A 10,443-nucleotide genomic window follows, 5' to 3' on the forward strand; every position below is an offset into this window, starting at 1 on the left:
TAGAGAACTGTAATAGTCTTCACAACTCTCCTTTTCTGTTTTTTTTGTGTGGGATTTTGATGAAGATATAAAGCTGAATTTGGAAGTGACTTTTAAGTAGAGTTCAGGCCAGATCCCTCCTGCTTTGAATTCATGAACTGAAATTTGAAACGATAAAATATACCTACTAAGAGCAGCCAATGATAAGACCACATTATCTTATGTTCTTCAGTGTGCACATAGTTGAATATCTCTTGTACCCTGCCATGTCTTTTTTTTCTGTTAGGTGAATGCTGTTATTTGAATAGAAGTGGTACTTATTGCTCTTTTTTTTAACCTTTTATATATTAAATAATTTTCTGTCTAACCTCATATGGATAAAATAACTTTATTATCTATATCTATCTACATATATATACACACATGTATATATACATCCACACAAATAAATACACACCTAATAATATGCATGCAAGTAACATCCGTGCTATGTTATCTGGAATAAATGCGTATGCAATTTATCTTTCATACATTGTAGCTAATCATAGAAATAACTACTATTGTTACTTTGCCTAATTCACTAACAGAGGAAAATGATTTCCCCATCCAGATTAATTTTTTTCTGGGACTGCTTTAGTTCATTTGCAATTCATTTGTAATATAATAATAACAAAATGCTCCAATATTCAATGACCCAAACCATCCCCATCTATTTTTGTCTGCTTAGTGCAAGTTAGGATTGAAGAGCAAATTTTACTATATGTTTCATGAGAATTTGTAGTTTAAAGTTATTGAAATTCTTTAGGCAGAGCAGAAGGTGTTAATGCTAGTTGTCATCAGTGCATAAAAGATGTAAGAGATGCTTTTTTTGTTGTTGTTATTCAAATAGTCTACTCTGAAAACAGCCATTTCATCTACTGACTAAAAGTTTCAGGCATGCTTATGTCTAGTGGTAGTTACACTTAGGTTGCTTAACCTGGCATAATGAGGAGACAGTTTCAATACTCCATTGAAAGGTGCAGCCTTCTGTAGGAGAGTGTCTGTTACAAAATACAGTTGAAATACAGAAAACACGTAAGCATTACAAAACAGGACCTTTATTGTGTGCTCTTTTTTTTTTTTTTTTCTTTTCTACTTTCAACTTAGAATTGCAACCTTTTTCTCTTTTTTCTTTTTTTCTTTCTCTTTTTTCTTTTTTTTTTTTTTTAACTCAGAGTGTTCTACCATTTTCTTTTATATTTCTTTTCAGTCCTAGAGAGGATCAAAGTTGATTCAAGCTTCTATTTGCATGAGGATTTAATATATTTTTTTGGACCTTAGCAGCCACAAGCAGTTTGACTGCAGGAGACCCACAACTGGCCATGTGTTTCCTAAGAGTTTCCAGCTGCTTCTGTTTGTTTGAGGTGAACCACAGTGTATCTGAATGGAAGAAACTTCCCCATAAATAGATCTCTGGTAAGAGCAAAGCCATGAAAAATGATCTTTCTTCTTATTGAACCTGCTCTGAGACCTCAGGTCTTTGAACTTCCCAGTGAGGCATTCCTAACATTTGGAGAAATCTCACAGACTTGCAAAGCAGCTAAGGGAAGATGATTTTACAGAGGTTTGAGATGTGCATACACATAAGTACCCTGACACTTCCCAGTATAATTTCCACCATCTGAGAGAGGAATCTCTGAAGAAGTTCTCTCTTTCCTCACCTCCACCCTGCTGCGACTTAGCGATTATTGTTATTCCACTATGTCAATCCTGAGGAGGGACCAGTATCATTCACATTAAGTGACTGAAGCTCAGTCTTTCCTGTTGGAGATTTTGTCCCTTTTACCTATATTCACTGGCTGCAGTTTATATGAGAATTCAGAGAACTGTTTCTGTGTTGGTGCTAACACAGATCCATTTGAGCTCTCTCAAGTGTGCTAAATTAGTAAACTCCATGCTGGCCCTCGCCTGACTCCTGCCTATGTGGATCAACCAGCAAGTACCATCACACTCTGAAGGGCCTTTCAGGAATTTCACCATAAGAATCTAAATAGAGGCATGTAGGTGTGATGACACATTAGGACTAAAGAGATCTTATAGACATTTCTTAAATTGCAGTGAAAAGGAGATGGTTTACCACTAATTGATTTTGAAATGAGTTGTCTGCAGACACACTCCTTACCATCCAGTCTCCTTTCCTTCTCCCTCAGGGTTTATGTTTATTTGGAGAATAATGGAACTAATGGTTTGTTTCACAAAAATATTGCTTAAATAATCAAAGAAATAGTGCATCTAACCACATCAGACTGAATCTATTGCTGGAAATTAATCACAGTGATCTGCAGTTTTTCTGCCACTTTTGTGAGGTAAAATTCTGTTTCTGCTTTTGCCATGCAGATATTTATTTCTGGCCCTTTGCCTGTTCAGAGTCATAGAAAAATGGAAATTTTTCTTTTACCTACAGTATCAATGTTCAGCCTGAGGCTGCCAGTATGACATGAGTTTTACAGAAATAACCCACTGGCATTTCAGGCAGGCAGACTCCAGAGGCAGGGTGACCACTGTCCTAGCTATCAGTACAGTGCATCACAGTTAAAGATGGCAGGGATGCCCTTGAGGGATACAGCTACTGCTTTGGAAACAGGCTCCTATGTGGGGAATACTCTGTTTTACAGTCTGGAAATACCTCACTGCTGAAGATGCTCAGAAGATCATTGTGTTGTGCATGGCTGTCACTCATTGGATCTGTTGTAGAAAATGCAATCAGGAAGGTGAATTATTTTGAGAAATGATTTTGTTATATTTAAAAATGTAAAACTCTGTGAGTAGTAAGTTTGTGTAGGTCAACATTTAAACATATTGTTGTAAAGGGAACAGAAGTCTTGAACTCACCACTGAAATAACAGGGAAGCCTGTGAAGGTCAGGTTTCCACGATGAAAACACAAGATAAAATTCTTTCTCTCATTGCTTTATTGGAAATGACCCATCAGATAGGAAAACTAGAGGGAGATAAGGAGGAAATGGGACTTTTTTGAAGGATTTTTCTTTTGAGTTTCTGATATTCTCTAAGTACAGCAGTGTAACACATGATACTGAGGATATATCCCAGCCACAGAACTCTCTCTGGTAATAAGATACAGTAATTCTTTTTTCTTTTCTTTCAATCCTCTCTGGAGAAGAAAGGATAAATAACAATAAATAGATGGGTGGATTTCTTTATGAAAAAAAAAACAAAAACTAAATTAAATTCAAGTATATTCAGAGAAGAAGAATGCCTCATATAGTTTCTTTCAACCAGTAGCCTCTCTCAAGTCACACTGATAGCCTTTTATGTGTCCTGCACCAATTCATAGCTCCACCAGTATATACCTTGCTTTTTACTGGTCTTGTTTGAGGATGGATGCATTTTCATTTTCTTCTCTCCTGGCATACTGTATATGTGATATCCAGATATCTGATGACAGCAGTGCCTTGAAGTTGGGTAGACTTCACTGAAAGACTAATTAATTCCTGTGCTGCCAATCACACTGTTAAATTCATATATATACAGTTCTGCTTTCATTCTCACCTCCAATAGATACAAAAAGGAAATAAAAATTTGTATGACATCAAACTTAAACACCTTTACAATGATGTTGCAACATCACATCCATGTACATGGCTGTTTCTTTTTATTCTTGTTATTTTGCTTTGTTTGTGCTGGGGATGTTTCTTGTATGCAGCATACTTCTGTAGACTTGAAACTCAGCACACAGTGATGTACTCAGGCATCTGCTTGGAAACCTCCCCAGAAATTTCAGTATTGGAAATCTTGAGATGTATTCTTGGAATTAGTGGGAGATAAGCTAAATAATGGTAAAGGAGACATCTTTGAAAAAAATGGAAAATAATATAATAGAGAGGAAAATATTAGGCAGGAATATGTTCTAATGTGTGAGGAAAGTAACTTGTAATAAGGCCTCTTTATAAACTCTTAAGCAAGAGAAGAGTACAACTGCAGTCCTGTTAGATTGTCTTTTATGCAGAAGTTGCTTAAATATAGTGTCAGTAAACTAAGCAGGAATGTAAACACTAGAGGAGTTTTGAAGTTCTGTCTCCCAGAATTTGTCTTCTTTTATGTGGGATTTTTTCTTTTGTCACAGTTCTATGTGACTGTACAATGACAAATATGATGTCATCGATGAAAACTGATACATATTTATGACAAATATGCAAGTGTGAAAAATTATCATAATGAGTAAGCACTTACATTTTTTATTTAAGACTTCTGACATGTAGCACTACCCTGAGGCGTGTTTCATGTTTCTTTTTAAAACAATCTGAATATTAACCAAGTGATCTAGAGAGAACTTTTAAATATTTTTGAATTTTTGAGAACTTTTGGATATCTATATACATGCATTTTCACTAAAGTCAGTATCAAAGGAAGAATGCTATGAAGAGCATTGGTGATCCTAAACTGTTGATTTCTTTGATTTGTTTTCTTATATTTGTGGGGGGAAATGGACATTGCTGTTATTTTTAATAAATGTGGCAAAATCTTTTAACTCAGAGTTTTGTCTCAGGTCTATCACTCTTAATTTGTATCATAAATGAAAATGTACTTTGTTTAAAACCTGTTTCGATAGTCGAGCCAATAGATTTTGAGCACAAATATATACTTGATTATTGCTATTAGCACTTTAAAATACATGCAAATGCATTGCATATATATTTGGATATTTTCTTTGGAAGAAAAAAACATTGAAATATTTAATAAAATATTAGTTGGACTTTGGTTTTTTTTGTTTTTTCTTGCTAAGCTCTTGATTCAAAAATAAACTATTAGTAACTGATTTGCCTAATGGAATCAAAAAACAAACAAAAAAAGCGAATATTCAAGAGTATTCCTTTGATTGTTGATGTTTGATTACTTGTTCAAACTTTTAAAAAGCAAATTATAAAATTGCTTTGTATCCACCAGAAAAAAAAAATCTTTTGTTATTCCTTAAATCCCTAGGAATGTATCAGTTAAAACAGTTAAAACTTCTCACTGGTCAAATGCTCATAAAAGAAAGTACATATGGGGGGAGCTTCACAATCAAACTATATTGTTAGGCCATATATCAATACAAATTGCAAGTAACACTGCATTGATTTATAATAACTTTCTCAAAATCATCTTTTTTTTTTTTCTACACTTCTCATCACAGAGAACTCTATCCATATCATTCTAGCATATACATTTCTAGCACAAATTCCATCTAAAGAGACATATTTGAATATAAAGAATTGCACAACAAATATTTCGCTGTTGTTCAAAAATGTTGGACAGTTCTTTGTCATTAACAAAGTACATAAGTAGTGTTTTTATAAATACTAATTTATTTAATAAAAATACAAAAATATAAATATACATATATAAAAATATCAGGATGAATCAACACACAGACATTCTTTAACTCAATAAATATGTCAGTAATATCAATCTTTTTTAAGTATACTTTTGAGATTATGTTACAATGCAGGTGCACCATGTTCCAGCTAGTAGGAAAGATAATGCAAAGCGACTAAAAAAAAAAATTAAATTTCCATCTGATTATTAAAGGCACAAAAAGCCTTTTATTCTATTTTTATTGTCAATGAAAACCTTTTTTTCAGAGGTTTTCAGGCAGAGTGAATTATAGATTTTCGTAAATCTAATTCATTCATATTCATTCACGTTGACTTATTGATTAAGCAAACCCTTACTAAGACAACACCTATTTTTTGTATTTTTTTCCCAAGTAAGAGATTAGGCCACTTTATCTAGTAACATAGACATTAATTCCACTAACACTGACCAGGTCACAGATTACTTTCTCAGTCTCGATCACTTTCCTCTCCACCATACATATCTGCTAGTTTTTTAAACCGAGGTCCCCAGTCACTGAGGTAATCATAATCTTGGTTGCCATCTGTGGTAAGTGATTCCAAGGAGCTGAGTGAATTTGCTATGGAATCATTTCCTTCATAGGCATATGTTGCTAGTGAATCATAAGGAGGTGCACTTGGGTCTAAATCATTTTCCTTTAGCCTTCGATGAATAAAATCCTGGACGTCAATGTTTTCCCAAATAGGTGCCGTCCGTCTTATTTGAAATATGGTGTCTGGGATGACATCTCTTCTCATCTTACTTTCCTCCCTTGCTTCTGGGTTTCTTAGGGTGCCAATGTCAAAAGCCTGAGTATCTTCTTCCCCACCTCCCTCATCATTGTAGGTCACTATGTTATCTCGAACATCATCCTTTGAGATAATCAAGGGTTCTTTCTTCTGCTGTCTCTTGAGGGCTGCAAACAAGACAACTAATACTGGAATGAAACAAAAGATGAATACAGAGATGGGTAGTTAGTAGTGAAATAGAGGATAAAATATTTTGCTTTATCTGTGCTTCATGAAAAGTTTTGTAGTTAGCATAGGCTGCTTAACAGGACAGTAATGACAAAAGGTAGCCTTAAGTTAAATTGAAAAGAATAAAATATTAATATATTTATAACTGTTAATATCTGTTCTGACAGCTAGTAATAATTAAAATATTATGTATTTGATGTAGATACATTTTACTATTAAGATGATGTTGAAAAGCAGAGAAAAAAAATTATCCTACTAATGCTTGACTTCAATTTAGTTTTGTGTAGTGCTGCCTTCCTAGCAGTCTGCAAGGGTAATTTTATCAAAAGTAGTTTCTTTTGCAAAAGTAATTTGTGCATTTGAAAGCTAGGTTTTAGGTATTCCTAAGTGCCTAATTCACTTTTGAAAATGGGATTCACAATTCTTTCTGAAAATAAGAACCCAAAGGATATTTGCTGTTGTTTCTCTTTAAAAAGATGATCTCGTAGTTTAAGAAACTTAGGTGAATAGCTCTTTCTTTTGCAGGGGCAGAGATTGAAGCTGAAATCAGCTTCTTTGGAGGGACATGAAAAACTGTTGTTAAGATTTGTAAATACATTCCAGTACCTAAATACTATTGATTTCAGTAACAATTAAGTGATAAAATGTGTTTAAGACCTTGAGCCTAACTCCAGTAGCTGGAGTAAATACTGGCAGTCATCAGAGTCATCTGGGCATGGGGCATAACAGTGGATGCCAAGCCATACTTAAATGCATTACAACAGTGCTGAGCAAAGTTTTTTTTACCTTTACTTTTTTTAACTTGAGTGCTGGTGAATAGAAGGAAAGGATGGACATGATGAAGGCAGAGATGAACTGAGATCTGCATACAATGTTGTGAATATAAAGCCTGTTCTGTTTTGTTTGTGACTTTGTATGTGCATAGGAACCATTCCTTTGAAGTTTTTCTAATGCTAGATGAGCAATAACCCACTCAATATATTTAAGAACTTCCTATGAAAGACAACTTCCTATGGAGACAACTAACTGTGAGGGCAGATCAATAAAAGGTCATTATGGAAAAGTGTCTTGCACAGACAGGTACATAATGTGCCTCTCCTACTCTTTGGATGGTGACACCAGTCTACCCCACTACTGTCTCTCTGAACTGTAATTAAGCTCAGCACTAGGATCCACACCAGCTGTACCACAGATGTTCTGTTTAGTCACTCTTCAGCCTTACAGCACTCTGGCTTTGGTTATGTCTGCAACACTAAATAAATCAAGATCTCTGACCCTGAGACCAAGAGGCACAAAGTGGCCTCTCTTGTTTTACATAGTACATTGGTCCCTGAGTTTGTTCTGAGTCTCATGCAGTATTGCTGTGGTACTAAGTGTACTAACTATGAGTGTGGGTGGGGTTTGTTTTAAAACAAAAATTCCTCTAACAAAGCACTCTATCTCTTAAGTGTGATATTTTCATAATAATAGAATTGGTGTAATAGTTTCATAGTACATCTCATGCTCTGTGTTGGAGCGTTAAGTGAAGAAGCATTGGGAGAGGCTGCCCATGGAAGTGGTGGAATCACCAACCCTGGCAATGTTCAAGAATAGTGTACAAGAGGCGTTTAGGGATATGGTTTATCAGGTATGGTGTTGAAGGGTTTACAGTTGGACTCAAAGGCCTTTTCAAACCATACTGATTCTTTGAAGTCACTTCAAATATGAACTCATTCATAGACTTGAGATGGCAAGACAGAGAGTCAGATGCAGGACATGATTGCTCATCCCATGCCACAAGTGCTGCTCCTCAGACTGTGTCAATACATTGTCCTGAAGGATCAAAAGCATGCTCAGGAGGTGCTCAAACCTCAGCCATATGGAAAACCAGCTCTATATTCCACAGAATAGATGTAATTCTCATATATTGTCCTACTGTTCTTATTGCCTCTGTAGTCCTTTGAATGTTTGCTATAGGTAGTGTGAATCTAGTTGATCTTGCTAGTAGTCTAAAACCAAAATCAACTAGTGTTCTCTTTAGAAATGCATTAGAATGCTTTAGAAATGCATTTAGAAATCGTGTTTATGCTTTTCACTGTGCACTTGGTGGGAAGAGAAAGAGATCAAACACAAAATTTGACAGGGAAGCAGAGAATGAAGAGTCATAATGCAGGTTACAATTTTCATGTCATTAATCCCAGGTTATGTGCTAACATTTAATCTGGGTCCTTCATTTATCCCTCATCTTTCTAGTTCTGCTCTCCAAATATCAAACTCATCTGTGCTCACACTTTATGCAATCAGCTGAGCTCACTACAACTCATAAGCATTTGAATGTTTCTCTGCTACTCTTTTAAGCTAAATATTTTCTGAGAATAAAATTACAAATGATTCGTGATTAATGATTAGTATAATTGATCATCTTTTAATCACTGATAAATGTACCATGGAGCAGGACTTGGGTTTAAAGGACCTAGATTTAAATGAAGTTCTGTATGCAGTGTATGATATTTATTACTCATATGAGCTTGGTATCCAGAACTGGTTTTAGATTTTCAATTTTATTCCATTTAAATAACACTATTTCTCACATTTTTATGCTTAGTAATAACGAGAAACAGCCTGTATGTAACTTCATTTTCCACTCTGCCACCTCCTCTCCCCCTTTAGAAAATAGTCAGGGTTAAATACATATATATATATGTATATATACATATAAAAGATAGGAAATATTTCTTTGCAATGTCACATGAATAAAAGGTTGGAGAACATTAGGAGTCTGGAAGTGACCAGCGCTTCACCCATTTGATGATAAATACCGCATGAAAGGAGCTTACCCAGCAGGATGAGGATGCAGAGGAGGATGGCAATGAGCGCCCCTGTGCTGAGGCCAGCGGGGAGGAGCAGGGCCTCGGCGTTGCAGGACTGCATGTTGCCCCGGCTGTCGCAGGCGCACACGCGGATGGTCAGCGTGCCCGTGCTGCTCTGGATCGGGTAGTCGTTGTCAAATATTATGATAGGCAAGAGATAGGTGCTCATCTTGCTGCGGCTGTATCCATTTCTTCTAGTCATAACTCCTGCTGTGTTATCTAGGATGGAAGAGTAGAATAAATGCGTGCTCAGGGATGAAGTTGTATGTAGCATGGGGCATAGAGGGGGAGGGTATTTATTGATCAGTACTTACCTTTGTTGTCAACAATGGAAAAGTTTGGATGAACAGCAAATTCTGGCACCAACTCAAAGAAAAATTTGTGTCCTCGAGCAGGTTCATCCTTATCAACTGCACTCACCGTCTGTATCAGCTATAAGGAAGACAAAATTGCATGAATTTTAAGGTCCTTGTTTGTTTGAAACAAGATCTCTGCTTTTTGAGTACAGGAAAAATACAGTGAAATTCTATCTGAAGGCACAAACTGATATCCTAGGAGAAATGTTCTTCCCATAAACATAGGAGACATAGGAAAGATGACAGTTAAAAAAAAAAAAAAAAAAAAAAAGATTATTTGTTGTTTGTTGTTCAAACACATAACAGCAGACAAAAAAGGACTCAGTCTTCAATGAAAGACAGAAACTGCTTTGATTTCTAGTCCATGTCTCACAGTGATGCAGGTACAACTGCCCTTCTGAATAAGCTGTAAACTTTCTGTGGCTTTACATAGTGAAGACTCAGAGTTGGATGTAAACCAGATGTTAAGTGGGTGTAACTCCTAATCCACCTCATCTGCTCCTGGAAATAAATTGGAGTATTGCACTGGCAGGATGCTCAGCTGTCCAAAGATAATAAAGGAAGAGGTTTATATGCTCCTCAAGTGGTATCGCTGGCTATGGAGTTTTATAGATGCTCTAAAAAGGGCTGTCAAGTAAAGTCTAGCTGAGAGAAAAGGATAATAGCAACAGCATAGATTTAGAGTAGTGTGAATCGAGAAGAGAGACCTCAGCAATAATTCTGAATTGGGCAGACTTCCCTGTTTATAAAAATGTGTGCAAATGTGTACCAGTGTTCATACATAAACACATACAATAAGGATTTGATGTCTTTGATTCCTTCCTTCCTTCCTTCCTTCCTTCCTTCCTTCCTTCCTTCCTTCCTTCCTTCCTTCCTTCCTTCCTTCCTTCCTTCCTTCTTCCTTCCTTCC

At 35.9% G+C, this 10,443-nt stretch overlaps 1 protein-coding gene across 1 annotated transcript in view; it reads right to left on the bottom strand.

Annotated features, from left to right (window-relative positions):
- Positions 1–5,614: 5,614 nt before the first annotated feature.
- CDH9 (cadherin 9) overlaps positions 5,615–10,443 on the bottom strand; it is a 65,831-nt gene continuing 61,002 nt past the window's right edge. Inside the window, exons 9-11 of the mRNA XM_026039802.1 lie at positions 9,492–9,609; positions 9,145–9,396; positions 5,615–6,288 (exon numbers count right to left, since the gene is read on the bottom strand). Coding sequence (XP_025895587.1) covers positions 5,801–6,288; positions 9,145–9,396; positions 9,492–9,609 — 858 coding nt within the window. The 3' untranslated portion in view covers positions 5,615–5,800. The remainder of the gene's footprint in view (positions 6,289–9,144; positions 9,397–9,491; positions 9,610–10,443) is intronic.

Source organism: Nothoprocta perdicaria, unplaced genomic scaffold, assembly GCF_003342845.1.
Source record: "Nothoprocta perdicaria isolate Ctin4 unplaced genomic scaffold, notPer1 scaffold_241, whole genome shotgun sequence".
NCBI lineage: Eukaryota > Metazoa > Chordata > Aves > Tinamiformes > Tinamidae > Nothoprocta > Nothoprocta perdicaria.